This window comes from Trematosphaeria pertusa, assembly GCF_010094035.1.
Source record: "Trematosphaeria pertusa strain CBS 122368 unplaced genomic scaffold BU26scaffold_16, whole genome shotgun sequence".
NCBI classification, from domain to species: Eukaryota; Fungi; Ascomycota; class Dothideomycetes; order Pleosporales; family Trematosphaeriaceae; genus Trematosphaeria; species Trematosphaeria pertusa.
In genome coordinates this window covers 447594-474310 of record NW_022987227.1, presented here as the reverse complement: position 1 = coordinate 474310, position 26717 = coordinate 447594, and the positions used below count along the sequence as shown (strand labels likewise).

General features: G+C 54.8%; 11 protein-coding genes across 11 annotated transcripts; 7 read left to right on the top strand and 4 right to left on the bottom strand.

Annotated features, from left to right (window-relative positions):
- Positions 1–1203: 1203 nt before the first annotated feature.
- BU26DRAFT_436062 (GTP-binding protein rho3 precursor) lies at positions 1204–1885 on the top strand (the record flags this gene model as incomplete). Its single annotated transcript, XM_033824158.1, has 3 exons — positions 1204–1461; positions 1513–1647; positions 1703–1885. 3 exons carry the CDS (start codon positions 1204–1206, stop codon positions 1883–1885), a joined length of 576 nt encoding a protein of 191 aa, XP_033678752.1.
- Positions 1886–2003: 118 nt separating this feature from the next.
- Positions 2004–3728, top strand: BU26DRAFT_108538 (uncharacterized protein). The gene is made up of 4 exons (XM_033819358.1): positions 2004–2274; positions 2319–2622; positions 2683–3017; positions 3180–3728. Exons 1-4 carry the CDS (start codon positions 2227–2229, stop codon positions 3690–3692), a joined length of 1200 nt encoding a protein of 399 aa, XP_033678751.1. The 5' UTR covers positions 2004–2226; the 3' UTR covers positions 3693–3728.
- A 783-nt stretch (positions 3729–4511) lies between these two features.
- On the bottom strand, positions 4512–6215 carry BU26DRAFT_492508 (uncharacterized protein). Its single transcript, XM_033826117.1, has 3 exons — positions 5624–6215; positions 4961–5577; positions 4512–4899 (listed from the first exon to the last, which is right to left on the bottom strand). The coding sequence occupies exons 1-3, from the start codon at positions 5801–5803 to the stop codon at positions 4662–4664; spliced, it is 1035 nt and encodes a 344-aa protein (XP_033678750.1). The 5' UTR covers positions 5804–6215; the 3' UTR covers positions 4512–4661.
- Positions 6216–7076: 861 nt separating this feature from the next.
- BU26DRAFT_509534 (uncharacterized protein) lies at positions 7077–8783 on the top strand (the record flags this gene model as incomplete). The annotated part of the gene is made up of 5 exons (XM_033827153.1): positions 7077–7142; positions 7194–7373; positions 7431–7725; positions 7827–8167; positions 8229–8783. 5 exons carry the CDS (start codon positions 7077–7079, stop codon positions 8781–8783), a joined length of 1437 nt encoding a protein of 478 aa, XP_033678749.1.
- Positions 8784–11593: 2810 nt separating this feature from the next.
- On the top strand, positions 11594–12340 carry BU26DRAFT_108397 (uncharacterized protein). The gene has a single exon (XM_033819356.1). It carries the CDS (start codon positions 11820–11822, stop codon positions 12204–12206), a length of 387 nt encoding a protein of 128 aa, XP_033678748.1. The 5' UTR covers positions 11594–11819; the 3' UTR covers positions 12207–12340.
- A 527-nt stretch (positions 12341–12867) lies between these two features.
- BU26DRAFT_108354 (uncharacterized protein) lies at positions 12868–13581 on the top strand. The gene has a single exon (XM_033819355.1). It carries the CDS (start codon positions 12958–12960, stop codon positions 13429–13431), a length of 474 nt encoding a protein of 157 aa, XP_033678747.1. The 5' UTR covers positions 12868–12957; the 3' UTR covers positions 13432–13581.
- BU26DRAFT_108490 (uncharacterized protein) lies at positions 13540–14445 on the top strand. Its single transcript, XM_033819357.1, has one exon. The coding sequence runs from the start codon at positions 13731–13733 to the stop codon at positions 14190–14192; it is 462 nt and encodes a 153-aa protein (XP_033678746.1). The 5' UTR covers positions 13540–13730; the 3' UTR covers positions 14193–14445.
- On the top strand, positions 14377–16420 carry BU26DRAFT_534029 (kinase-like protein; the record flags this gene model as incomplete). The annotated part of the gene is made up of 6 exons (XM_033831196.1): positions 14377–14419; positions 14534–14656; positions 14746–14857; positions 14907–15111; positions 15159–15314; positions 15362–16420. The coding sequence occupies 6 exons, from the start codon at positions 14377–14379 to the stop codon at positions 16418–16420; spliced, it is 1698 nt and encodes a 565-aa protein (XP_033678745.1).
- Positions 16421–17756: 1336 nt separating this feature from the next.
- BU26DRAFT_523335 (uncharacterized protein) lies at positions 17757–18174 on the bottom strand. Its single transcript, XM_033830021.1, has one exon. It carries the CDS (start codon positions 18045–18047, stop codon positions 17853–17855), a length of 195 nt encoding a protein of 64 aa, XP_033678744.1. The 5' UTR covers positions 18048–18174; the 3' UTR covers positions 17757–17852.
- Positions 18175–19684: 1510 nt separating this feature from the next.
- Positions 19685–22700, bottom strand: BU26DRAFT_609079 (DUF747-domain-containing protein). Its single transcript, XM_033835901.1, has 2 exons — positions 20433–22700; positions 19685–20377 (listed from the first exon to the last, which is right to left on the bottom strand). Exons 1-2 carry the CDS (start codon positions 22656–22658, stop codon positions 19727–19729), a joined length of 2877 nt encoding a protein of 958 aa, XP_033678743.1. The 5' UTR covers positions 22659–22700; the 3' UTR covers positions 19685–19726.
- Positions 22701–23208: 508 nt separating this feature from the next.
- On the bottom strand, positions 23209–25532 carry BU26DRAFT_523332 (ATP-utilizing phosphoenolpyruvate carboxykinase). The gene is made up of 4 exons (XM_033830020.1): positions 25409–25532; positions 25260–25338; positions 24997–25197; positions 23209–24734 (listed from the first exon to the last, which is right to left on the bottom strand). Exons 1-4 carry the CDS (start codon positions 25456–25458, stop codon positions 23376–23378), a joined length of 1689 nt encoding a protein of 562 aa, XP_033678742.1. The 5' UTR covers positions 25459–25532; the 3' UTR covers positions 23209–23375.
- Between the last annotated feature and the right edge of the window lie 1185 nt (positions 25533–26717).

The following is a 26717-nucleotide window of genomic DNA, read 5'->3' as shown; positions in this document are numbered from 1 at the left end:
AGGAATCACATTTGGAGCAAATAGAGGAATTGCCCATTCCAATACCTGATATCAGCCCTACAGGTCATGTTATCCCGGATCCGTCAGCCAACTTGATGAACCCCGTGAGCTTTCTTCCGGATGTTCCGTCTATTACACTTTCCCCTGTATCCAACTACGGCCTATCTTTGGAGCAAGCGACGTCTATGGCTGGGAGACGCGACACCAACGGATCGGAAGACAACGCTTTGCGTCGCAGCATATCCGCTCCTTATTCTATTAGGTCTGAACGTGGAACCGCGGCTCTTCCGCCTCCCGAACCTGAATGGATACGGGGCGATGATCAATCTCTGCAGCGTTTCCCGGTATCTCCGAAAGAGGACAGTATTGCGCGAAAGTCAGAAAGGCCGGAGGATCACGGTTCACATGATGCCAGTCCTGACATTGCTAGCCCATCAGAGACCCCAAAGGCACCATTTCAGCCATCCGGCACCCACGCATACCACCAACGATCCGCTTCCGACACGGTTCACCAAGGATCTAAAGAACCCCTTCGTGGCTGGGACCCACTTCCTGTTCGACCATACGACCGACCAGGCTGGTCACTAGAGAAGAGCTCCCGTCGAGATGAGCCACGAGACAACCGAGGCTTCTTGCTTTTACCAAATGCTCCAGATGCTCCTACAGCTACGAACTTTCCCGAATGTCGTATGTGCGGCGCCGATCTGCGAGAACTATCAGACGAGACCGCATCGCGTCATGTCAGTTACTGCAAGGGTTCTGTAAGACGTAAGCCAGTAACGTCGATGGGGGACCCAGAAGCAGCTCTCGGTCCTACGATAGTGGGAGTATCCACTTCGCTAACTTCAACTAAGAAGAGTGTTCCTGTTGGGAAGTGGGAATGTTGCAATTGCGGATCGCTGAGATCAAGCAATTTCTGGGATACAAAGTGTGGCTATTGCGGTCATCTTCGAGATTCGACCTGTAGGAGCTCCGGATCGGCCGTGTGGACCGATCTCGGGCCCATTCCTACCCCTATTGAAAAGCTAACGCGCAGGAAGGTGGTCCTCTTAGGAGACACTATGTGTGGAAAGACGTGGCTTGCCTTGTAAGTGGTCCTAGTTATGCTCAAAACCACCTCCGCAGGCGCAAATGGCGATAAAGCCAATCACGCCTCATTTCCTCCCTGTCATCACCATGAATACACCTTTCTATTATCCCATCATGCGCCTGCTAACCAGCAGCAGGGCTTGGAGCAAAGGCGGAACGCCAGGGCCTGACTCAGCTGCCGAATACACAAGCTTCAACAACTTCATCAAAGAGATCGTCGTGGAAGGAATCCAAGTTGAACTTGTCATCTGGGACAACACGGGCATGGATGGCTACGAAAAGCTACGTCGACTCTCGTATGAAGACGTGCACGTAGTGCTGCTGTGCTTCGACATCAGTGACCAAGATTCCTTCGATAATCTGAGGCACCTGGTAAGCACGAGGCAAGGTCCCGCCTTTCATCTCCGAACTAATATGCAATAGTGGAATGTCGAAGCCGATACTTACCTCAAGAAGGTTCCGAAGATACTCGTAGGATGCAAGAAGGAGCTGCAAAATGATGTGGCTACTCTGAGGAGTCTGCGGGAAAGTGGGCATCGCCCGATCTCTACGAAGAAGGTGTGTCCAGGGCCCTGCAGTATGAGAGAGCGCCTTGCTGATTTCGCTCGCGCAGGCGGAAGCATTTGCCTTAGAAATCAATGCACTGGCCTACCTGGAGACCTCCGCGGTACAGAAAAGTGGGCTGGATGAGCTGTTCGATTACGCGGCAAGAGCTGCGCTGACAAGAGGGCCATCGAAGGGCAAGAAGGGAATCCGGCGATTTCTTTCGAGGAGTGAAATGAAGTTCAAGAGTTGATATCCCCGCTTGGCCCTTAGGAATCATGCAAAGCTTCAGTGGGCTTAGCATAGCACGAATGGTCTCGGGATAGGGACAGGAGATCCCTAGGAGGCATGAAGAGCAGCCCGAGGTTGAAGCTGGGTGAAAGCCGGGGTGTGACCTTAACGAGACAGTTGGCACGAGCTGGAGCCCGATGTTTCACGTCGTTTTCAGCAAATGGTTTCTAAGTGTAAAACATTCACTAGTCGCCTATTGGGCCGAGCTTGGAAGATTCTGGAGTGGAACTGGCTGCAACTTATTTTCCTCCGTCGCTACCATGGGAACTCAACTTCTACCGCTGCTTCCAGCAATCAACCATCATGGCGAGCTCGCATGTTCTCGTCTTGATCGACGGCCATAGCCATCCCGTAAGTGCGCCTCCTTTGCCCTTTACCAGTACTCACGCGCGCAGTTCCTGAACAAGCAGCTGAATTACGGCAAGATGTCCGCAGCAACTCTCCTTCGTGAGGCCGTGGACGAGTTCTTGCCCACCGTCAGCCACGTTCCGAGCGAATACCGACTTGTAGTCCGAATCTACGCTGACCTAGCGTCTCTGAACTACGGCGCCGGAGCAAATTCTCCTCCTACCGTAGATGCTTCTAGTAGTATCGCGTCACGCCCTCTCGCGTCCTTCGCGGCTGAGTTCTCGTGCCCTGAGCCCTTCTTCGACTTCACCGACGTGGGAAGCAGAGAGGCTGTGGAATCCAAGATCGAAGGTGCGTTCGTGTTCTGACCTTACCTAAGTAGCTACGGATATGATTAACGCGTACATATAGGGATGTATGCGGTAGCAGTTCAGGATCCCGCCTGCAAGCATATCCTGCTTGGAGCATGGGAAAAGCCGACATATATCTCGATGCTCCAGTTGCATCGCGAGAACGCCGCGAAAGTGACGCTTATTGAGACTAACAGGATGGGTCCGGGCGTGAGCCTGCTGCTCTCAGAACGCCATCTTCCATACACGACTGCCACATTTCCCAACGTTTTCCGCAGACCGTCCCAGAAGGACCGCGCTACAGCCCACCATGCAGGTATCGAGAGCGCTGAAGAAACCATGAAAATTAAGCAGGAGACTGGTTCGTTACGGCTGGATATTCGCTCCATCTTCAGTGTACGTTCGAGACCGTCCAGAGCGCCTCTGCATCCTTTGGTCGGAATCAACCAATGAGTTGAAGTCTATCACGATGCCCCGAGAGGAAATAGTCGACTGGCTTGTTTTGACCAGTCGTGCCAATGCACCACGCTAGGGAAATTCGCTAACCTCACATGACAGGAGCTATTCGCTACAACCACTGCACCTCAGCCGCTGCCCGCTGCCCGCCAGCCAACGCAAGTAGACAACCCACCTCGGTTTCGTCTCCCGCCCCAAGCCAATCCGGGCTATGTCCCTGTAAACAAGAATGGCGAGCGGCTCGATGTCTACATGCGTCAACCCACGAAAGAACAATTCGCCGCATACCAAAGGCGTGTCGCACAAACTGGCAAGCCTTGCAACGAGTTCTACCTCCATCCACCGTGCGAAAATGAGAACTGTCCATATGATCATTCTCCTACAGATGGCGATATACGCTATGTGCATATATGGATCGTCAAGTCCACCCCGTGTACCGACGGATCACGGTGCCGCCGCGCTAACTGTTCGTTCGGTCATGTGTGTCAGAAGCATGGATGTAGGAAGAATGTGGATAAGGCAAGGGAGTGCAACATGAAGGACTTCCATGCTGTGGATCCCGTGTATGTGGAATGGGTTCCAGAGGACGCGGGATACGCGATGAAGGCATCCTGAGCTGGCCCCCAACTGGGGCTTTGGGACCTCCGCGCTCTTTATGAGGATCTAGCAATAGCGCTTGCTGGATCTTATTGACCACTGCTGGAGGGTGCTTGATAGGATATTTCGCTATGAAATGGAGCAGGCTTGTGGCCACTATGAGACTTAGAATCCCTTCTCCGACCATTGCTGCTACCGCCATAATCATTCTTTCCACTTGTTCCTTCATGGCGCCTAATCCCTTACGTGTTGCCGATACCCCACTTCGCGATACGTGTAGAGCAAAATGGTGTGCGAAATGATGATGGGCAGAAGCAAGCGCGCCGTTCCCAGGTGTCTTCATGCAGCAGCTGGTACTACATGTGTTATAAGAACCAATACGGGAGCATCGCGGCGCTGGATCCTCTTTTTTTTTGCAGCGAGGCTCGCCTCTGCCGCCTGCACACTGCGGCACCCAAAAGACGGAATAGCTTCCCTCCGCGCCTCCCACCTCCGGCAATGGACGCTGTCTCTCGGGCGAGCGGTAGCTTAGCAGTAAGTATAAACATTCGGCAATATGGCGACGATGTAGATGCACAGAGCGATTCGCCCGAAGCAGTTTCAGCGGACTAGGATCTGAAGAAGCGAAAAACCTGTTTGCCGTTTTCGCCATACCCGCCGATTGTAGAGTGGTCCTGTGGGGCCCGGCAGATGCTGAGGAAGCTTATTTCGACGTCCCCATGCCACACCTGCCGAAAGCGTTGGCTTGGAGTGATGGGATCCCTCCCTGCGGTTGACTCTTTGTTGGAGGTTTGTTGGCGAGCAAAAGATCAAGCTGTTAAGGAGTTTACAACTTCACCGGCCACGGTAATGACAGATTGAACTTTACTAATGGAGAACTAGATAATACAAAAGAGTGACTCTTCCGCCCAGTCAATCAATCAATCAATCAAGACTCCGTGCGACTACCACCAGTCCTCAAAGCCCGGCACTATCTACGATTTCAACTTACGCGTAGGTAACCGCAGCGCCTCCCGGGAGCTCTTTAATCCAGCTTCCGTCCTTTCCAACGTCTTCGACGACTTGCTGTTTCTTCTTGCACGCCATGGAGTCCTTAGCGGACTGGATCTTGAGAACGCTGCAGTTGGCGTTGGCGCACCTGCCGGTCGGTAGAGCGTCCATGGCCTTCTGCAGAGAGTCGTCCTTCCATCCAAAGAGGTAGTCACCATGCTGGCCGTATCCGGTACTATCGTCGATGTTAGTAACCTCGTAATCTATACATAGAGTCGTTGGTATATGGTACTTACGCATCGCCGAAGCTGTACACGAAAGGCTGCTTGCCGTTACCGTACCACGCATCATTCTTATATCGACCGGTGTCCCACATAATCTCGTACATAACCTGAGGAATAGAAACGGGGTGAGTGGACGGGCACTTGGGGCTACCGAGGCCGCCACTGTTGGAATAGGCAACGTGGCTCTTGTGGTCTGGGGAGTCGAGATTCTTTCCATCCCAGCATGACGGAAAGATGATGGTGGCTCGGATACCCTTGGGGCAGTACTTGTTCGGGAGCTCGCCAGTATCTTTAGCGTCGCATGGCGCAAAGCCTTCGCCGTTGCCGAGGCAGCGGTGGCAGATGGAGACCCTGTTGTTCTTCTTGGACATGGGGTCTCCTGCGATCATGCGGAAGCCCGGCTTGAAGGCCGTCATTTTGTTGTTTACGGCGCTGTAGGGCATGTAGTACACCGTCATTCCGCCGTCCTGCTGGAGCCCGACGTTGGCAAACTGGGGAACGCGCTGGAAGGTGCCGTTTTCGGGCGACCTGAAGTACAAAGAGGCGGTCCAGTAGTTGCTGAAGTCTTCAGAGTAGGTGCACGTCGTGCAGGTGGACTTGGCGGGCGGATCGTATACGCCTGGTTCCATCTGAGCCATGTTAGTGGTAGTTGTCAATGATATGCGTGTGCGCTACCGTAAGGTTGAAGGAGTTTCCTCCAATGATCTGATGCGTGTGGGGTGCGGGGGCTTGTCCAGGAGTGACGAGCGGGTCAGCACGCTCGATGGTGAGTTGCGAGCAGGCAAAGCGAAGCATGTTCTGCGCAGAGACAGACTGCCCCAAGAGCGCGCCGGCGGCGAGGGCGTTCCAAAACATGGCGAAGTCCTTTTGCGTGAAGTCTCGAAGCGAATGTGGCGATGCGCAGCGAAGAGATCTTGCCGGCTTCTTAAGTCGAAGGCAGGCCTTTTGACTGATCCCGTAGATCGATCTGTAGACCAAGGCGTAGGTGTGGGGCGAGACGTGCCGAGATGATGGTGCCCGCCATTGAAATTGTTGGTATCATGGGGTGCATTCAATGTCTAACGGAAGGGAGCCAACTAGAAGGTTGGAATTCGAAGGAGTCGTTTGTTTTGATGAAGTGGTTAATTTGTAGAGTTAGCCGGCAGTTGACGTTCGAGTGCCGAAGGAGGTACTATAAGTCGCATTTCAAATGCTGTGCCCTGGTCAGTATTACCCTCACAGTACTGCTACATTTGGCAGGTGCTAGACTCCTTGAAGTAATTATATGCAGCATGGCCGCTCAAGTCAAGGCGGGGGCCGTCGGTTCTTAAGCCAGGTCGGCGTATAGGGAGCAGGGCTACGCTTCGGGGCAGGCGTTATTACGCGCTAAAGGGCTTACTCAGCCGCGTGAGTATCGCGACGTTCCAACTTCAGGACTTCTCTCTTCACGATGAGGTTGGTCCTGAATATTGTGCCTCTCAGGCAGCCCCTGGAGGCCGTAGTATAGTTTACTTCGGGACGTTCTCCCCATCGACAATGGCGGACGTTTCCTCTCGGTTCCAGCGTTCTGCAGTTGTAGTATTCGGACGTGGCCTACCCCCTGATACTCAAAATGGCTTCATAGAACGAAACTGGCTTTCGTTCTCCATGCCTCCAACTCTAGGACCCGGCGTATCTTTTAGGTACCGCTCTGGAGAGACGGGTCGCTCTTTCGTGTTGGAAGTGGCATCCGCGCCTGCACACCCACCAGTCCTTCCTGCCTTTCTCCACTCCTCACCCTTATTTTCCTGCTGAATTCCATAGCTACTAGCTAACGCCTCACCGCCGTTCACACCCCACCGGTCCTTGTTCGCATACCGGCATGCCATAATTTCGACTCTGCAAAGCGACTCCTGAAGGCCTTCAACCAGCAATCCGCACGCCCCGCCCCGCAGCGGCCGAGGCGGTGTGCGGCTCGGGGTTGAGAGCGACGCAGTGAAGTGCGCTCCAACCCCGCCGAATCAGCCCATTTCGGCAAGACCGCGAAAACGTCAACAAACAGGCCTCACCCGGAACCTTTTTCACCCGCCCGCAACACATTCGGCGGGTTGGAAACACCTCGTCGCCTCGCTTCTCGCCAGTATCTTCGCCATATACCGTTTGTGGCAGAATGGATCCTCACGAGAAGTTGAAGGAAATTGAGATTGACGCGGCGAGAGCTGTCGGCAAGATCGAAGTATGCCTCAAAACAAACGTCGCCGGATAGTGTATGCTGACTTCGAAGTAGGCGCTAGCCGCAGAGTCGGACGGTATCTTAGATATCGCAGCCCGCTTCAAGAGCATTCTCGAAGAATATAGACATTTGGCGAGAAGTATTCAGAGCCCCGAGGCGGAGGAGCGCGCCGCAGAGAGCGCAGCGCAAGGAAGCCCGTATGCGGTCCTCCTACTGGACGGAAACGCCATCACAGTACGTCACCGTTCCCTGCTTACAGAACCCGTCTAACTCAAGAAGCACCAAATCAAGGAGGAGCACCTGCGCGCCAATAGCAGGGGCGGTACGGGCGTGGCCCAGCTTCTTAACGATGAGATGATCGACCACTTTCGCAACGTGGCGGAGGTACCGCACAGTAGTCGCCTTGTTATCCGTATCTTTGCCGACCTGAAGGAGGTTTCGCATATGGCGATCAAGGCCAAGTTGGTGGATCCGAATGGCCACCCGCGAGTTCTGGCGCCGTTCGCGGCGAGCTTCAATGCGGTATCGCCGTACTTCGACTTTGTCGATGTCAGTGACAAACATAATGTTAAAGTTAAGGTATCCGGTAAGTGTCCGCTCCCCGAATTGAGTTTGTCAGAGGCAGCCCAGAGTGTTCCAGCGTACTCTCTCAAATATAAAAAAACCAGTCTCTAATTCGCCATTCAGAGAACTTCCAACTGTTCGCCAAAGACCAGAACTGCAAGCGCATCATCTTCGGCATTGGTTCAGTAAAAACCTACGTAGACATGCTGGAATCCTATCAAGGATACAGGAGCAAGATCGACCTCCTCCGCGCCGGCAACGTCGACCCGGCATATGAGGGTTTGGGGTTCAAGTTCATATCCTTCCACCGGGTGTTCCGGCCTGGACCTCGTTCTGAGGGTGGCCTCACGTTCGCGTCGGCGTCACCCATCGTAGTCCGGGACCGCAATGGCGTGTTGAGGCGCTTCCATTCGGAGGGATCGAGAAACGTTAACGGTAGCCTGAAGGCCTCCAGCGATTCAATCGTAAGTATTTCGCCTGGTATGATGTGGTGAGGTTTAGCAGCGTACTAACGCATTAGTATAGAACAATCCCTACGACCTCCCCACAACCGCGGAACACGGCCTCATCCCCGTCAATGCATTGGGCCAGCGCATCGACCTCCACATCGCGCCACCCGGTGAATCCATCATGCGCGCATTCAACAGTGGCTTCGCTCACAAGAAACCATGCACGCCCTTCCACATCCACGGCAAGTGCGACCGCACGCCTTGCCAGTTCGATCACAGCCCTCTTAGTAATTCTCAATCTCACTGCTTGCGGTATACTCTGAAGAAGGTACCGTGCACGAAGGCAGGCCGATGCCGTAGGATCGACTGCTACTATGGCCATGTGTGCCAGAAGGCTGAGTGCAAAGACTGCCGGAAGATGGAATGCAGGATGCCGCCTGCGATGCATAGCATGGATCTCAAGGTTGCTGCTTGGGTGGATCCTGACCAAGGCCGTGTGGGATCTCGAGGGACGTCAGAATCTGGGTTGACGGGGAAGATCGAGGGCAGTAAAGGACACCGAAGCGCTTCAGGACCCGTGATGATGATGGAGGATGTCCCCATTACGGAGCCGCTGATCGACCTCTCGTAAGCCGAGATATAGGTGGCATAGACGGACGGTGACTAGATAGGAGACAGCCATGCCAGGAGCCATGGGCGATGGATGCATACCAGCATGCAGTAGCTCGAAAACATGATAATAACTCTTTGGGTTTACTAGCCCTAGCGTGAAATTTCTTAGACCGTGTGTTGGAGTGTATGCATTACGCACGACGCAGAGCAAAAGCAGATCTCTACTTGTTACTCATTTTGATGTTTCAAATCACCTGCACAACGCTAGCACATATCTCGCATCCCATCCCCTTCGCCTTTCGCCCTTCGCCGTTCTCCCTTCGCCCTTCTCATTCTCCCTTCTCGCCAACCGAACAAGCAAAGACAAGTCAGCCTCAGCCTCAGCCTCGGACAACCGCCTCATTACACGCACATTCCGACGCCATCTCGGATCTGAAACGTAGCTCTGCTCTGGGCAGCAGCCCACCTCCCTTAGCCGGTTGGCGTGGCGCTCAAAAAGCAACGTCTGTACGTAGTACTTAGCCGCTAGCTTAGCTGAAGCCAGATCCACAAGGCAAAAAAAAGGAAGTACAAGATCTTCGTTCCGATCGGATCGCATTCCGATCGCGCGACGCTAGCTAGCGAGCGAGCGAGACGTTGGTTCAGCCGCATGGCATCGCATGGGAAAAAGAAAAAGTGGGCTTTGTGCTTGTCTGGAATAGGAAAATGGCGTGCTGGGATGGAAGAAGGAATGGGAGATTATTGGTGTGAGCGAAAGTTTGGGTTCCAGTAGTAGGTAGTCCGTCGTCGTTGTTGAAAAGGCGCCCCTGTGCACGCACGCTACGCAGGACGCGAGAATTTCCGATACGGGAAAGTTGGGAGGGCGAGACGGCGCAGATGTGCTGGAGAAAGAGGGATTAGGAGCGGCACTTGCTCCTTCGTCTCCTTTATTAGTCCTTCGGTTGAAGAAAAGCTGCGTCGTGGCATGCACGCTCGGAGTGGAACAGCGACGGGGCTAGGGAAGTCTGTAAACGGCTAGCTGGAGATCTAAATGCATGTGCCGAGAGCGCCAATCGAAGATGTCGCGGTCATCCATCTGCCACGGTCGCACAAAAGGGGATGCGACACCGCAGTCCTAGACGTCGGCGTGCATCTGTTGAGAAGCGTGGCCATCCAGATCCGTCTCTCCCAATCCGGGCGGTCGATCGATCTCTCCGCCGTCCGCCACCGCGGAGAGAGGCTCAGCCGAGTATAGATATTAACTGCACATGGTGCTGAACAGTGGAGAGCGTGTAGATTTCAAATATCGTCGGGGATCAAAAGTTTGGGTCGGAAGACGGGCTACATATTATTGTATGACGACGAGTGGAGGCACGTCCATGGGTAAGGAAAATAGAGGTGTTTGAACGGCCACTGCAAACACCCTTCGGCTAACTTCCCGGTTGGGCCACGTGCGTCGCCATGTGCAGGTATAGATTAATAGCATGTGCGTGATGCTGGTGTCGATATTGCGATCTGGCTGACAGGATTGGATAAATGAGATGGGCTTACAGGGGGCGTACAAGGCGGCGACGGCCCATTGAGCGTTCCTCGGCGTGCCGTGATGATGTCTTGGGTCGAAAGATACCGCTCGTAGGATGATACGTAAGTAGAGGGCGAGGTTGGTCTGCGGGGTATGAGACATGCAGGAGGTGCTAACGGCGGCCAGACCAAGCGGAAGGATAAAGCCGTGGGGAGAAAAGGTTTTCCTCCTTTGGGTTGCTTAGTGTTGTGCGCTTGTATCGACAGTCTGTTCTCGTCAATGGCTGATAGAAGCTGTGGATGTTTGTCGCACGCTGGTATCCTTCAGCTCTAATATAGCCGCCGCTAGGATATTAAATTGAGATCGAGCCCATTTGGAAATATCGTGAGGCTGCGCATACGCACTCTTTCTGTTCAACGGGGGCGTATCGGTAACACGATGGCCTGTCTTGGGACCTTCAGCACTGGGTTCGGATAGGAGGCTCAATAAAGAAGCTTACTTCGCCATACTGATATAGTTCCAAGGGGATGTCATCGTAGTGCAAAAGTGAGTGTCGATCTGAGCTTCCCCGCTCAGTACACCTTGCGAACCACTACCGGTTGGACTCGGTGAGTACAACAGCTTCCAGCCTCGTGTTTCCCGGGATTCAGTCACCGATTGCAGGGCTGTCCATTGAAGCTGACACAGGTTTACCGGGCCAATGTCTTAAGCCAGTTGGTGGAGGTAGTGGCCGATGTGGTCACCGATCCTACCCCCCCGAGCATATTGAGACCCTTACGTCCCAACCAGAGAGCCTCCCCGCAGCCTTGCCGTTCATAGCACGAGCCATCATCGTACAAAAGGTTCCACGCGATATTCTCGTGGTTGGAATCCACGCGTCTGATGTGAGAGCGATCTCGCTTGGTAACCCGAGGCTAAATTTAGGTTCCCGGTATGCGTGAGGCTGGATTGAGGCTCCGGGAGGAATACAGCGACGAACGCGAGGCTTGCATCTATTGATGACAGACCTTTGGGCCAGTATTTCTTTTGGTAGAGCGTCGAAGCGGACCCGAAGTCCGCTGCCAGATGCATCGGCTGGACGCAAGTAAGAATCTGGGGGCATGCTAGCGATTTGTTCTCATCGATCCACATGAACTAAATATTGGCGGATGAAGTGTAGGATGTCTCTTTTCATGCAGAGACTCGATTAGTCTGAATGATTCGGGATGAGATAGAAAATAGGGTCGAGACGAAGCTGTACCGTGGTACATCTCTCAGCCGGAATATGAGTGGTTATGTTTGGAACAACAGACACCAATATCCACACCGCTGGCTCCGCCAACGGCGCTCATACTCCCAAAAACCAAATCTCCGCTTACACGAGAGTAGGGTTTGATACCAAGGAATTGGATAGGAAGGGATCGGCGTCCGACCTTTGTCGGATGCACTAGCTAGTTTTTGAGTGGTGCATTTTGCAGGTACGAGACAACGGCACCGAAAGCGAGGGTCCTGGAAGAAAATGAGGGGGGATCCTTCTCGTGGAGGATTCTTGTTGGATTATTCCTGTACCGGCCAATGGTAGGGGCAGGAAAAAGCAAGCGGTCACCGTATTTCGGGATGCTACTGCTCGGTCTCGTATTCCCAAGGAAATCGAAAACAGCGGGAGCTCGGTTAGTTGGAGAAGCTTGTCGGGACGTCAAGGAGTCGGCAAGGCTGTTCGAGTGGGGGACATACTCTTCTGAAGCCTTCAAAGGGTATGCTGTTAGTAAAAGAGGAGGCGCAATTCGCCTGTGCTGCTGTCTTGATATCCCTGACCGCCAGGGCTTCGATGCTGCAGGGGAGACGCTAGCAAAAGTTAATTCCAAACACGAAGCCAACGGCGACAGCGAAAGAAAAGCAAAGAAACAAAAGTTGCGGAGGCTCTCACAAGTTGCGGGGAAGGAAACTGCAGGACGCTGGTGACCCGCAGGGCTCCTAACCAATTGCAATGCCGCCCGCAGCTGGAGTGCTCAATTGGATTTGATATCTGGCGCCACTGCTAGGATGGTTTGACTCGCGACGATAGGCGAAGGTCCGCGGCGGCATGATGAGCAGGAGATTTTGGGGTGATGATGCGTGTGATGAGCAGAGGGGCGCACGCAAGCTGTCATAAATGCCTGTTGATGGGGACGTGGAGAAGGGAGGGGGAGACGCGGTAGGGTTGTGTCACTGACTCATGAAGGCTCCACGATGATGCCTGGGGCGATAGATATGCCGACTGTCGGCCGACGTCCATGCACAGAATTTGTTGAGAAACGTGTGTTGAACTTGTTGAAGCAACTCAGGTGGTGTGTTGAAGGGAGTCGATGGCATGCGGAACGCTTCCGCGAAACGCCTTCGAGCGTCGTCAGGTCGCACTTGCCTGCGGTGCAACTGCCTCCTTGTGGCCACCAAAGGGGTGGAAATTACGTTATGAGGGAGCGTGGAAAAGCAAAAGTGCAAGTCGAGACGGAGCCCAGGGATGAAGGGATGGCGCAAAATACATAGCGGATGCAAGCAAGCGCCTGTGGTGCACCCTGCTCGGCCACGAGGTTAGCATGTTGGCCACCGTGCACGACATGGTTGTGATACCTGAAGGCCTCCAAGATGGCGACAGGATAGTCAATCAGCAACTGTAGATAGACCGAGACACAGAGCTGGAGGGCCATCAGAGTCGAACAAGGCTAATAAGCAAATGGCAGACGTGCATCTCGTGGTGACACGGGAATGCGAGAATCCGCATGGCGATCTGATCGAGGCGGGAATCTGCTTCGTGTATCTCATCAGGCTCTTTTCTTTTGTGGGACCGGCCAACAGGGTTTCCAGCGTTGCGGTCCCTGTGGTGTTAGTTCCGGCTCAGACAGAGCTGGCTGGATGTGTCGGCATCTGTCACGCTGTCAGTGTGCATGTGAATGTGACGTACCGACCCATGCTCCGAGTAGAGAAAAATTCTACTGTACGTTGGAGGCCGGGCCGAAGGCTGCGCAGAAATTGTTCGGAATGCAAGATCGCTCGGCCGATGTGCACCAAAGGAGACGGATGCATGCTCCACGTGTGGAGGCGCTCCTGGCGTCCGCCTCAGCCTAAAACGAGATGCACGCCAACGCCCCCATACACGCGCTTGGATGAGGAGCAGGAAGCCACATGTGTTGGCCTTGCACAGCGCTGAAGACTCTGTGTATCTCAAGACAGGTGCTCGTGCTGTCCGTGTGCTCGGCGGCTCTGGCGTTTCGAAAGCAGGCCTTGGCGGCAGATCAGACGGGAGCGAGACGAGGACTGATCAGAGTGAGGTCGCCGGCGTCTCGTGCGCGCCGGGATTGCGCTCGTAGGGGGATGGCGTCGTATACAATGCCGACGCTGACTGTGCCTTCGGTGTGCGACGCCTACACGTGCAGCCTCGCTCTAGCGTCTGGTCAGCCCCGGCTCCTGGGCGGCGTCGTGATAGCAATCTAACAGGCCGGCGGGGCCATGTCTGGCATGAGGGCGTTTGCGCGACGCTCATGTTTTCGCGTCCGTGGAAGCAGGGCCGCCGTCTGCGTGAGACGATGCTCAGGGCGTGGAGGAGTCGGCACTCGGGTGCAAGGTTGGCTCATCTGGATAGCGCTGCCCAGTTCACGTTCACCCTCGCCCTCGCCGTGGCACGGCTGCAGACGGCGCCCCTCGCCCCCTCGCCCAAAAACGTGGCCATCCTTGCGGGCCTGCGCACTAGCTCCTGGTGCGCCTATCGTGCATTATTCCTCGCGCGCGCTGGCGCTGCCTGGCGCTGGCCGCCGACAGGCCAGAGCCAGAGCCCGTTCGCTGGAGCTAGACACTCCCAGGAACCCCCCGACCACCACCGCGCCCGTCAAAACTCCTGACCTCTCCTTTCAGGGCCCTCCGTGCAACACCACCCCTCTGCCAGCCCTACCCGCCGCCGCTGCTGAGATATAAGCACGCAGCGCCCGCCATCCCCGTTTGCCGCCCTCTCGCCCCCGATTCGCCTTTGGACCACCTTTGTCCCCGCACCACCACGCCTGGCCGCCTGCGCAGCCCGTCTCCCGCACCCACTCGCTCCCCCCGCTGATGCATCCATAGCGGGCGACATTCCTGGAGGCCACAGCCATTGTAGCTTGCAATGGGTCAGAGCAACGGGAAGCCGGTCGTCTTCACCGACCAAGGTGCGTAGAGCCTGCCTTTCGCTGGGGGCTTCAAACCCCGACGCACTCCATATCTCCCCATACGCGAGATACATCCATGCCAAGCGAAGTCATCCACTAACTAATCCTTCCCAGTGAACCTCAATCACTTCCGGCTGCTGCGTGTCGTCGGCAAGGGTGCCTTTGGCAAGGTGCGCATCGTCGAGCGCAAGGACACCGGGCTCACCTTCGCCCTCAAGTACATCAGAAAAGATGAAGGTCAGCAAACACCTGCTGTCAAGCGCTTCCCGCCAGCATATGTCTACGTCGGACAGGCTCCGGGACACGATGCTGACGCCGTGTAACAGTCGTACGGTCGGAGAGCGTTCGCAACATCATTCGTGAGCGGCGCATGCTCGAGCATCTCAACCACCCCTTCCTCTGCAACCTGCGCTACAGTTTCCAGGACATTGAATACCTGTAAGTGGTGGCCACACGCGTTCAGACGGGGCATGCTGACATGCCGCAGGTATATCGTGGTCGATTTGATGAATGGCGGCGATCTTCGATTCCACATCTCGCGAAAGACATTCACAGAGGATGCCGTGCGGTTCTGGATAGCAGAGCTTGGCTGCGCTGTCCGATACATACACCAGCAAGGCATCGTGCACAGAGATATCAAGCCGGACAATGTGCTGCTCGATTCGGATGGCCATGTCCACCTAGCAGACTTCGTACGTCGCCATCCATCGTGCCTAGGATCACCGCTAACAGGTGTCAGAACGTCGCGTCGGATTTCACACCGCACAAGCCGCTGACCAGCAAGTCGGGCACGCTGGCTTACCTAGCGCCCGAGGTCTACGAAGGCAAGGGATACTCGTGTGAGGTCGACTGGTGGTCGCTCGGCGTACTCTTCTATGAGTGCATCTACAACAAGGTGCGTGCACCAGCCAGCACTACTGCTGACATAGCTGACGATCACAGCGGCCGTTCGAGGCAAACAGCCACGATTCGCTTGCCCAGAAGATCCTCAAAGGAGAGCCGACGTATCCCGTTACAAGCCCGCCCGTCTCGATGCCCTGCTTACACGCGATAAGCTCGCTTCTGGAGAAGGATCGCAAGAAGCGCATTGGAGCCATTTCGTTCGAGTCATTCATCGATAATCCATTCTTCCGTCCGCTCGATTTCGGCGCTCTAGAGCGGAAAGAGATCGAGCCCGTCTTTAAGCCCTCGAGCGACAAGACGAACTTCGATGCCACATACGATTTGGAAGAGCTACTCTTGGAGGAGGCACCTTTGGAAGCGCGAGCGCGGAGACAGAAGCCTCGCGAGGCGCTGAAAGATGATGCCACTGAGGCCGAGATCCGTGCAGAGGAGCTCCATAAAATGATCGAGACGCTCTTCGAGCCATTCAACTACACGACCGTTGCCGAGCAGCGGCCCGCCGCTATCGCCGTTGCTGACCCTGTCGATTCGATGGGCGGCTCCAGGGCGAGCAACAACAGCAACAGCGAGCATACACCCACGTCGTCCACTTCGGTGCAGGACCCTTGGAACCGTGCGGCTCCGACCTCGAAGGCTTCTCAGGACGGAGATTTGCGGCCTAGCCGATCTGTTACCGCACGCTCTACAACGCATTCTCCGAGTGGGAGCCCTCCGCTTGCAACAGCTGTGCTAAACCAGCCAGGACAGGCGTCATCCGCCTCGCCCGCCTCGCAGCGCACTGAAGGCGCCGACTATTTCCCAGCCGACGGTGGGAACACGCCAACGCCTTCGTTCTCGCGCCCGATGAATAACCGCCGAGGAGGACCGCAGCGCAGTACGAGCATGGGCGGCGGTGTACAGGTAGTACTCAACGAGACCGGCTCGTGGTCCGACATGGCTAATCAAAGTTCTTCGCTTGTACAGAACCCCAATGCTGACAAGCCATCGGGCATGCTCGGCTTCCTCAGCCGCAAGAAAGGTCGGGACCGGAGCCCCAAGGCGAAGGAGAGGGGTGTACTCGGCAAGGAGGGTGCTAGGGTCGTCATCAGCAACACTTGATGGCCCATCCGGCCCTCACAGTATCCCACGGCTTGACGATTTTCCTCTTGATCTTTCGAACCCCACATATACCTGCGCGGAGTTTTGGCGTATTCGGCACCATACCACTTGTCGCCCTCCGTACCTTCCGTTTCCGGCGATCTTCGATTTCGGATCATGTATTCTGCATAAAACATACTTGCATACCTCAATACATTTGGGATATGCAACTTGGCGTTGTGGGCGAAACATATTTTCTCCGGGACGAAGCCGACTCACATATAGGGTGGACGATCATCTCGAGATATATCTCTGGAGTTGGGCAAGACTTGCTTGGACGTTGAGAGGGGAGTACCGCTCTATGCCGTGGCTGTACATTTTCGAGGAGCTGGTATAAAGGGCACCGCGATAGTTGTAGGGCCAAATGATACAATTTGTAAGAGGTGGATTGAGGACTATTTTACCTTGGATATCCCAGCTTCAAATACCCATATATTTACTCTTTCACGCGCTCTTATGGGCTTATCGCATTTCTGGTTGTTGTGGTTATGGTTGTGCTGATTTGCCCTACAGAAGCGGCCCGACCTTGACGCACGATTACTCTGAAAATCCTGCGATTTAGTCTTGCTACGACTACCACCACACGCGTTCAGACGTTCAGACGAGAGCCAACTGTCTCGCTTCTGATGACATGTCGGAAACACACCGCTTTAATGTTTCCTTCAGCCCTACCCGGGATACCGATGCGAGCACCAAACACCGACATTCAGGCTGTACCTTGCCCTCCTTACACGTGCCAGCAATTCGTTCCTGCATGAACGCATAATCTTTGAAAGCCACGAGTCAATGTCACATCGCAGTTACAACTGCGGAGTACAACAGGTTTGGAGAAGGGCTGTCGGTGATGGGGGTAGGGTGCATGCTGGGAGGTGGGAAACACGCGCCGTGTTCGAGGAAGGGAAGAGCGAGTGCTGACGCAGGGAACGGTTCCACAATGCTTCGGTGTCGTCCTTCGAGGCGAAGATGTAAGATAGTGCGGGTTTGCCTAAGGGAAGTTCCGAGGGACTTTGTGATTTCTTTGCGTATGCACATTGCCTAATGGGGAAGGACCTTAGAGACGGTCAGACTCAGCCCGGGGTGTACGCTCGCACATCCGTCTTCTAATTTCCACGATTGTCCCTCGCTGCTTCCGTTATCCGCCCCGTAAACACCGACCTACTTTTTTCCCTGCAGCTTTCTGTTCTTCAGAAGAAAAGCACGCCATATTCATCAACTCACGCCAGGGTCCGTCCACTGCATACACAGCGCCCCTTCTCTCTCGCTAGGGCAAAGGGAGGATCAGTAATCCTACACAGGAACAAGCTTTCCACACATAATTTAGGTATATAAAAGCAAACTTTGTATCAGCCTGACTCCGGCGCCTCCGAACCCTTTCTTGAGTGTGTGGCGCCGTCTAGACCGCTTGGGGCTGCTGGACGGCGCGGATGTGGCTGCGCGCGTTTCGTTTCGCTTCGTTCGGTGCCTGGGCGCTAGCTTTCTTTTCGGCAGGGCAGGGCGGGTGCAGGGCGGTGCAGGGCTGGTGTAGGTGTGGTGACGTTGGAGGTTCTGTAAGAGAGATTCGGAAGTGCGAAGCGTTGCGTTCAATCATACCCTCTCGATTGTTCGGAAGACAAGACTTTCTTATTTCGTACACTCCTTGATAGGTCAGTGATCGACTATCGGAACTCCCTCCCTCCCCACAAACTAGCAAGCCGAAAACTCTCAATGAAACGTTACATCACGTCATTTTCCAATTTTCCACGGGTCCCCCTTCCCGAGGGGCCTTCCCGAGGGACCTTCCCGATGTAAGGCCATCTAATGGTTAGTGGCTTGCGTTCGGCTGCTGCCGATAGATGCTCGGCGACACTCCGGTGCGCCACTACTACTGCCCGTAGCTAGTAACGGCATGCATATGTAGGTAGGGAATAGGGAAAGTGTAGCGGGACTGGTGGTGGACATATATATGGTGAGAAAAGAAAAGGGAAGGAAATATAGCTCGGGTATCTAAACTGTAGGTGAGCATATAGTGCATGCATGCAGCGTTGTGACGAGACGGGCTAGAACCTGGTGTCATTTTTGCGTTTGAGGTGGGGAGGTTGGAAAAGAAAGCATGGTGAGCAAGTCTATGGGTGAACTTTGTAGAGCAGCATGGCGTGAGGGCCGTCAACTTGTGCTATGTACGTAACGTAAACGCATGTGGAGAGTGCCCGTCGGCGAGGAGGTTGAATTGCTTCACGTCGGGCAGGTATGTGCAGAGTGAGTGAGTGAGTTCAGTGTTGCTGGTGTTATTCGTCTTCGTTTGTTGTCGAGGGGTACTAGGCCTCAGTAAGAACGCGGGATTGGCCTGGATGTTGCAAGCTAAGCTCCCAGGAGCGTCTTCTTTTGAAGGATGAGAGCATGTACGGTTTGTAAAATATCCATCCGGCGACATGCCGGATCCGCGGGGCTCAAACGCCGACGCTCGAGCCAGTTCTTGACATCTTACTTCAGTCCGCCGTGGGGAGCTTACTCAGGAGAGAATCCAACGCAATCAATCAATCACCTTTCCCTATCCGTCATCTTCCTCGTTGCCCACACTCTCCCACTCATCACCGTCCTAAAATATCGCTAATTAGCTAAGACAATCACGAGAGGACCTGGAATAGAAAGACAACGTGCCCCTTCGCCAGCGAGACCAGGCTCCAAAAGCAAAAGATCCTCGATAACCTGCCTTCTTCGCGTCGATGACCTGCAGGGCGGGGTGGTCCTCGTTCTACTTCTTCTGCAGTTCGGCGCGCGTTGGCAAATACCTTGGATGGAAGGAGCAACTTCCCCAACTTTCCCCTGACACCCAAATGCCACCCGTCCTCCAGCAGCGCGATATTGTGCACCTTCTCCCCGGAGCTTCGGTCAACGCAAAGGAGGGGTGTACCGTCGGCGGAGAAGCCGAAGGCGGCGTTGACGTAGGCTGCGACTTAGGTGTCGTTCTAGGATGCGGAGAGGGTTAGAACGAAGCGCAGGCGGTGATGGAAGGTTAGCGAGGGCATTATGGTGATGAGCTAGCTGGCTCATTGATGAGACAAGACTGACTGGGTGGGGGTGGAAAGAGAATGCGTGGAGATGGGGGAGAGTAGGTGGAAACTAGGTGGAAGGTGTGCAGGGTAGAAGGTGCAGTAGGGGAGAATGGGAAGTAGTAGTCGGGCATTGAGGTTGGTGCGCCGAATTGAATTGAAAGGAAATTGAAGGAGAGGTCTTATCAAGATATATCGCGAGTCGAGATAGATGCGGTGGTTCATCTAGGACATATATCTACCAAATCCTCTTAGCAACCATAGCATACCTACTAACGTGCCCAAAGCTTGTTCCCCTCTCGCGCTCCTTCTCCTCCTTCTGTTTCTGCCTCTCATCCCGCTCTCTCAAACTCCTTAGCCCATCAGGATCATCATGATAAATCCATCTCCTCTTATCCTCATCCACATCGACGACGCCCCACCCCCCAATCCTCTTCCCACCCGTCTCCACATTCAATCTCTCCCTCTCTTTCATCCCATGATAGCGATTCCGCGCTAGTGATAGTAGTATCATCCCGAGAATCAGCTTGAAAGCGAGAAAGATGAGATATCCGACCAAGAAGACGATGAGCATGGTAGCACCCGCGATCGCGTCGTCGAGCGTCCAGGAGGAGAGGTGGTACCAGTGTTGGTCTGCGACGCCGGCTCCGAAGGATGAGCGGCCGAGGGCGCGGCGGAAGATGTGATCGATGTGGGCGAGGGCTGCGGTTGTAGCAGGGGAAGAAGTAGGCGGAGAGTCTGTTAGGGATGTGGAGGTCGAGGGGAAGGGGAGCGGCATATGGGTTGCGATGAACATGTGGTAGGTTTGAATGGCTGCGCGGATGAAGAGACAGGACAGTGGGAGGACGGGGAGGCCAAGACGTCTCGTCAAGTTCTGGTCTGTAAAGGCCTGAATAATGTTAGCTATACTCGAAAACAGGAGTACTCCGATGAGGAGAGCTTACGTCGGAGTAGTAGTCCTTCGCCAGGACATCGAGGAACTTGCCATACACCTCTGGCTTTGTTTGGTTGAACTTTGTGATATACGCATGCTTCAACCAGTCGACGAACATCTCACTTCCCAGCACCAAGAAGAACGGATTTAGCACCTGCGCTATCCACTTGGGGAAGATGGTGAAGCTCATGGGGAGGATGCTAGACGCCGAGAAAGGCGCAGAAGTTGTAGCATTACCTCCTCCCAACGCACTGCTGAAAGAGGATAAACTGCTTGGGATACTGAGACCGCCTACTTCCACAATGTTGCGCATGGCGATGATGAGCAACATAAGCCAAAGCTGAAAGCGCTCCACGATGTCGGCGCAGGTGAGCTGGAAGAGGTTCTCTTTCTCGAATTTCTTGAAGACCGTGCCTTTGATCTCGACGAACTGATTCGACATAAGCAAGGTAAGGAGAGCGTTGGAATAGGAGTTCACCGCAACGTTGAGCGTTATGACCTGGTAGAAGAGGGCAGTCGCGTGTGCTACGTTGTAGACGAGAGCTAGGATGAACATCCAGAACGGACGTATAACCTTGCTTCGACCATCAGGGTTGCGATCCAGCGTTTCGCGTGAAAAGAGACATTCCAAGACATCCTGTCCAAGAGCAGATAACAGGCGGTCACAGACTTCGAGGACGTTGTAGATGACGTAGAGTTTGATGGCGGATTGTCCGCGAATGCCATGGTACATCCTACTAGCGTCGAAGCGCATGAGGACCGCGCAGCTTGAAATGACTAGAAAGCCTTTCAGGATATCGGCTTTGTGGCTCGGAGATAGAGCAGAAGGCGTCGACTTTGTTCTTCGATGTCGATAGCGAGCCCGCATTCGTTTAGCAGGAGCATCTTTCTGCTCCGGGAATCTGAAAGTTGCAACCGCATGACCGTTTTCTCGTGCTGACGTAGTAGCGGCAGAATTGGGCGACGGTGCAGCGGAAGTGGATGGCCTTCGAGATCGGGGCGCCGGTTCCTCATCCGCAGGTGTCGCTGGGACAGGCGTAGGGGCATCCGTATTTCTCCTTCGTCTCAACACTCGCGGTAGCCCGCTATATACAAAGCTCCATATGTCTCGGGCCTCTTTAACAACCATCGTGCCCCACCACCGGACCAGTATTCCAATAGCAATCAAGAAACGTAGCGGAAGAATAGTCAAGATGTGCATCCAGGAGTCTAAGCAAGCTAGCGCTCCAAAGCCCAATATCGCCTCAAGCTTTGGTGGGAGAACTAAGAAGTTGACCAAACGGTCATACTTTATCTTGGAGGACTCGTAAGGGAAGTCGGTCGTGGACGGGCGGTATATGTACAGCGGCGACGGTCGATCTGCGGCCAGCTCGAGCGAGAGAAAGGTGGGCATGGACATTGGCGGTAGAGGTATTGATGCTGGCATAGGTGATGGTACATCTCGGTGCCTGTCCTGAGGCGGGGCTTTCAGAGTCTCCCGGTTGTCCTTGTGTCCCAGGTCTAGCGGAGGTGGAACATGTTTAGAAGCCCGTCGCTCTTCACCCTCATATGTTTGCGCTTGCCCTCTATTCCCCTGACTCGACTGCTTCCTGCGCATTACTGGCGGCGTAGTGACGGATCTCGCACTTAGGGCCGGCCGGTTGAGCTTCAAGTCGGCTGTAGGGCCTTTTATAGCCACGATCTCCTTCTCCTGCCTTGCATCGCCGGCCCCCGAGTTACTCCGCCTCTTCTCATGCGTGCCGTTTAGCTCAACAGCCGGCCCCAACGAAACGTCTCGCCCATGATTGCTCTCCCTTGTATCTACCTTCTCATCCGATGTCTCGATCTCCGATGCATCCTCCTGAATCGGTGTGGCCGCTCGAACGGGTATGCTTGTAGGCTCGCTCGTCAACTCGTGGATCTGTCTCGGGCTGAGCTTAAGGACTTTATCGTGCTCCGACACGCTGCTTTTTCTCCTGCCGTCCCCAGGCCTCCGAATCTGTGGAACGGGTCTCGTCTTCTCGCTCGTGTCCGACAATACAGCCTCGTCATAGACGCTGGTCCGTCTGCTCCAATCCCCAGGGCTGATTGCCCCATTTGCGTTCACCTTGTCGCCGTTTGCCGTATATCCCGGGAAAGCGACATGCTGTCCTTCGATGGGTGAGACCACACCGTCAGGTACAGGTGAGAGAGAGGGCGTTGGAAGCTGTTCGACTGCTGTGGCTTTATGGCTCTTCTTAAGATCAGCCCCGTTCATCGCGCTGAGGGCACTCTAGAAGGTGCGAGTGCATGGTGTGAATGCTTGCTTTGTGATGCGCCGGAAATCTGTATTGAAGCTTGGGCTGCCAAGCCTCGGATGAAGCCTGCTAACTCCGATTATCGATTACGACTGGGCTCAAGCAACACCTTTAGACGGCTTTCCTTCTCCTCCATTCTCTCGAAAATCACCACATAGACGTTGGCATGTTACGCTCTCACAGCAAACGCTGAAAGACACAAGGGAAATACACTCAGAGCCGGAGAAGAGCTCCTCGAACACTTTACACAATTACACGAGCACAAAGGGACCTTTCATAAACTGGAACAATCTATTGCGCTAGATAGTTCCTAATGCCTATGCTACTTCTTTGCTCACCACACCACCACATACGCACTGCATGCTGTCAAACATCCCATGCTAACTCCAACGCCCGACGGGTACTTCGGTATATTCAATCCATCTCATCAGGTACGGAAGGCTACGAGAAGCCTCTACCATCATCGTCCAAGATCGGTCGGTAATACAAGGTCGCGCGAGCAACCTCTGAAAGTAGATACGGCGAAATTATGATAGGAGAAGGAAGTTAAGGAAGATAGTATGAGGAAAAGGAAACTCGTTCGCGTCGTCGCGAGGATCGACCGAGGAGGAAATGTCAAGGAAATTTTAGTCAATCTGTGAGATGGTAAGATAATACCCGTCTATAGAAACACAAATCTAGTGCTTTGGGCAGCAGCATACGTGCGGGCCAGCTTTGATGACCTCGGTCGTTGACTGATCTTCGTACTTCTGGAAGTTCTCCATGAACAGGCGACCAAGCTTCTCGACCTCGCCCTTGAAGTCGGCGGTACCGTTCCATGACTTGGCGGGGTTGAGAAGTTCGTCGGGAACGTTGGGGCAGGACTTGGGGACGGAGAGATTGAAGGTCTCGTAGGTCTCGTATTCGGACTTTGCGAGCTCGCCGGAGTGGATAGCATCCAGAATGGCGCGAGTATACTTGAGCGGGCAGCGCTTGCCGCCAGTAGTGGCACCAGCTCCAACCCAACCAGTGTTTAGGAGCCAAGCATCGGTCTTGTGCTCTTCGATCTTCTCAGCAAGCATCTTAGCGTAACGCATTGGGTGCAGGGCCAAGAAGGGCTGGGCAAAGCACGAAGAGAAGGTCGCTTGCGGTTCCGTTACCCCTTGCTCAGTTCCAGCCATCTTGGAGGTGTAGCCGGAGATGAAGTGGTACATGGTTTGCTCCTTATTGAGCTTGGAGATCGGAGGAAGGACACCACGGGCGTCGCACGTGAGGAGGATGATATTCTTCGGGTGCTTGGAGGAGATACAGGGAATCTTGGTATTCTCGATGTACTCAATTGGGTACGCGCAGCGAGTGTTCTCTGTCAGGGTATCATCATCGTAATCGACAACGCGTGATACAGGGTCGAAGACGACGTTCTCGAGAATGGCACCGAATCGGATGGCGTTGAAGATATCGGGCTCCTTCTCCGCTGATAGGCCAATGCACTTGGCATAGCAGCCGCCCTCAATGTTGAAGACACCCTTGTCACTCCAGCAGTGTTCGTCATCGCCGATGAGAGCGCGCTTGGGGTCGGCCGACAGCGTAGTCTTTCCTGTCCCTGAAAGACCGAAGAAGACAGTAACGTCGCCATTCGTGCCCTCATTTGCAGACGAGTGCAGGGTAAGGACGTTGTGCTTCACGGGCATTTCGTAGAAGAGCACGGTGAAGATACCCTTCTTCATCTCACCGGCGTATTCGGTGCCGAGAATGACCATCTCCTTCTCGGCGAAGTTGATGGCCACGGATGTTGATGAGGTCATACCCATGGTGTACCTGTTTGCGGGGAAGGCACCAGCATTGTAGATGACGTAGTCCGGGTGGAAGTGCTCCAGCTCCTCCCTCGACGGCCGGATCAACATATTGCGCATGAAGAGGGCATGATAGGCACGCGCGCAAACGACGCGTACGCGGATCCTGTACCGCTCGTCCCATCCTGCGAATCCGTCGACGACGTAGATGCGATTCCGGGTATTCAAGTAGTCGACTGCTCGCTCGCGGTTGATGCGCCAGACCTGATATCATAATTAGCAATGGAAATACAGACTCCACGTGATGTGTTTCCCGAACGGTGGGAAAAAGAAAAGAAAAGGAAACAGTCGTGCATGAGAGGTGATGCGGGGAAGCCGCACCAATGCAGCCCGCGAGCAGGGATGCCGGCATCTCCAACCTCACTCGGCTACTGCACCCGTTCGCATGACGTCTGCCGACCATTTTCACGAGCAAACTGCAAAAATGTCGCGGCGAAAAACGGGACGAAAGCAGATGGAGGCTTACATCGGGTGACATGGGCTTGTTCACCGGGCCCCACCAGACGTCCTTCTTTGAGGAGTCTTCCTCGACAATTCGCTTATCCGAGGGTGAACGGCCGGTCTTGGCACCTGAATATGCTGAGAGGGCGCCGCTCGATGTGATGGCAGATCCGCTCTCGTACACGAGGGCATCTTCGTAGAGGGCTGCTACGGAGGGGTTGGCGACCTGGGTGAAAGAATGCTCGTTAGTCATGCAAACAAAGCGCTCGGGAGCACGGGGTAGCTTACAATGGCTACACGGTCATAGTCGATGTGTGCCTTGTCATGCAGCTCTTCTTCGATCTCGGTGTGGTCCGAGTTGGACGGCCTGGCGACAGGCATGTTAGTCGTGGGCCTCACATGGAAAGCAATTGGCTCCAGGGCGGGGAAGCACGTACTGGACGCCGGCGGGGTGGAGGCCGGTCTTGTTGACGTTCTGAGAAACCATGGTGTCTAGAATAGCTGCTGATAGAGAAGAGGAATGGTAGTTGGAACGCTGCTGCTTGGACACCTGTTGACGGGCAAAGTCTTGGGCCAGAGGAGCGGGGCTTGCAGTGCGAATGACGGGATCTGGCTGTGCTTTATACTGAGCCATCCCGACGACGTCGCCCAAGTTCAGACGTTTGAAGGCGGCAACTAGTCTGGGGCCGGGGCGGTTCTGATTGGGTTGTCCGATTGAATGGCTCGCGTCCGCCAGGCGGTCTGGGCCGATGGGAGCTGTGCGCGGGAAATGTCGGGTGGCAGTTGCGAGGCTCGGGAAGGGCAGGAGCGACGTTGAGGGTGCTCGGGAACACGTATCCAGCAGCGCCTTTATGTGGGGGCTGGGGCGCGGCAGCGAAGGGGCCCTCATCTGCGACCAGGACGATGGGCATGTCACTCCCAGCGGCCTTGTGCTGTCAGGGCGATGTCATTGTCGGGGCGATCTTCCTCACATGACGCAGAAGGCCACGGTATGCACTGGTCCGCAAGTACGGACGTGATAAACGAGCCCCGCCGCCTGGGCTTTGCCATCGCCACAAAATGCTTGGGTGCGAGTGGTGCGCTGCTGCGAGGGGAGGACTTCTGGGCCGCGGTCTGGCTCAGCATCGGCTTTGTTGCGGGGGAGTGACGTTCGCGGACGCGTGCCCAGCCGCCATCCCCGCGACGGGCCTGAGCGGCGTCGCGATTGGCTGCGCGCACAGCCGCTTAGCTCGCGCTGGCAGAGAATTTGGCCTCTCGTGATGTCTTGTCCAGCGCGAATTCGACCTGGTGGAGGCAATCCACGGCTGGCGGAGGACGTACCACGTTGCCGATGCGCTCCTGCATCCAACGACTGCCAAATCGGTGGCTGTGCTGATAAAGACAGATGCCCGTTCCGATTCCACTTCGCGGCGCTAAGCCTAATCCTGCCGAGTGATTGCATTCCTCGATGCATCGACTACTCAGATGCTCCACCGCTCGGACAGGCGGGAGTGGCGACTATCTGCGACAGCGTTCGGAAGCACTGAGGCATATTATGGGTAGAGCTAGTGCCGAGCATATTGGGGGTTATTCCGAGCTGATGCCGAGCCCAACTGCCTTGCGTTTGAGAAAATACCGCTTTTGATAAAGTAGCTCACTACTGGGGATGATGCTGGAAGAGGCGCGGTTACGAGAGCAGCGCGCAGAAGCCACAATTGAACGCGTAGCCGGGAAATGCCTAGATGAGGAGTAGGGCATTCACCCCAT

Coding starts and splice junctions, on each gene's coding strand:
- BU26DRAFT_108397 (XM_033819356.1), top strand. CDS start 11,820: ATGGTAGGGGCAGGAAAAAGCAAGCGGTCACCGTATTTCGGGATGCTA.
- BU26DRAFT_108490 (XM_033819357.1), top strand. CDS start 13,731: ATGTCTGGCATGAGGGCGTTTGCGCGACGCTCATGTTTTCGCGTCCGT.
- BU26DRAFT_108354 (XM_033819355.1), top strand. CDS start 12,958: ATGGCAGACGTGCATCTCGTGGTGACACGGGAATGCGAGAATCCGCAT.
- BU26DRAFT_492508 (XM_033826117.1), bottom strand. CDS start 5,803: ATGTTTTGGAACGCCCTCGCCGCCGGCGCGCTCTTGGGGCAGTCTGTC. Junction 5,578..5,623: donor GAAACTCCTTCAACCTTACG/GTAGCGCACACG, acceptor AACATGGCTCAG/ATGGAACCAGGCGTATACGA. Junction 4,900..4,960: donor GTGTACAGCTTCGGCGATGC/GTAAGTACCATA, acceptor CATCGACGATAG/TACCGGATACGGCCAGCATG.
- BU26DRAFT_108538 (XM_033819358.1), top strand. CDS start 2,227: ATGGCGAGCTCGCATGTTCTCGTCTTGATCGACGGCCATAGCCATCCC. Junction 2,275..2,318: donor TCGACGGCCATAGCCATCCC/GTAAGTGCGCCT, acceptor TCACGCGCGCAG/TTCCTGAACAAGCAGCTGAA. Junction 3,018..3,179: donor ATATTCGCTCCATCTTCAGT/GTACGTTCGAGA, acceptor CTCACATGACAG/GAGCTATTCGCTACAACCAC.
- BU26DRAFT_523332 (XM_033830020.1), bottom strand. CDS start 25,458: ATGGTTTCTCAGAACGTCAACAAGACCGGCCTCCACCCCGCCGGCGTC. Junction 25,339..25,408: donor CTCCACCCCGCCGGCGTCCA/GTACGTGCTTCC, acceptor GCCTGTCGCCAG/GCCGTCCAACTCGGACCACA. Junction 25,198..25,259: donor ACTATGACCGTGTAGCCATT/GTAAGCTACCCC, acceptor TCTTTCACCCAG/GTCGCCAACCCCTCCGTAGC.
- BU26DRAFT_523335 (XM_033830021.1), bottom strand. CDS start 18,047: ATGATTGAACGCAACGCTTCGCACTTCCGAATCTCTCTTACAGAACCT.
- BU26DRAFT_609079 (XM_033835901.1), bottom strand. CDS start 22,658: ATGAACGGGGCTGATCTTAAGAAGAGCCATAAAGCCACAGCAGTCGAA. Junction 20,378..20,432: donor CGAAGGACTACTACTCCGAC/GTAAGCTCTCCT, acceptor AACATTATTCAG/GCCTTTACAGACCAGAACTT.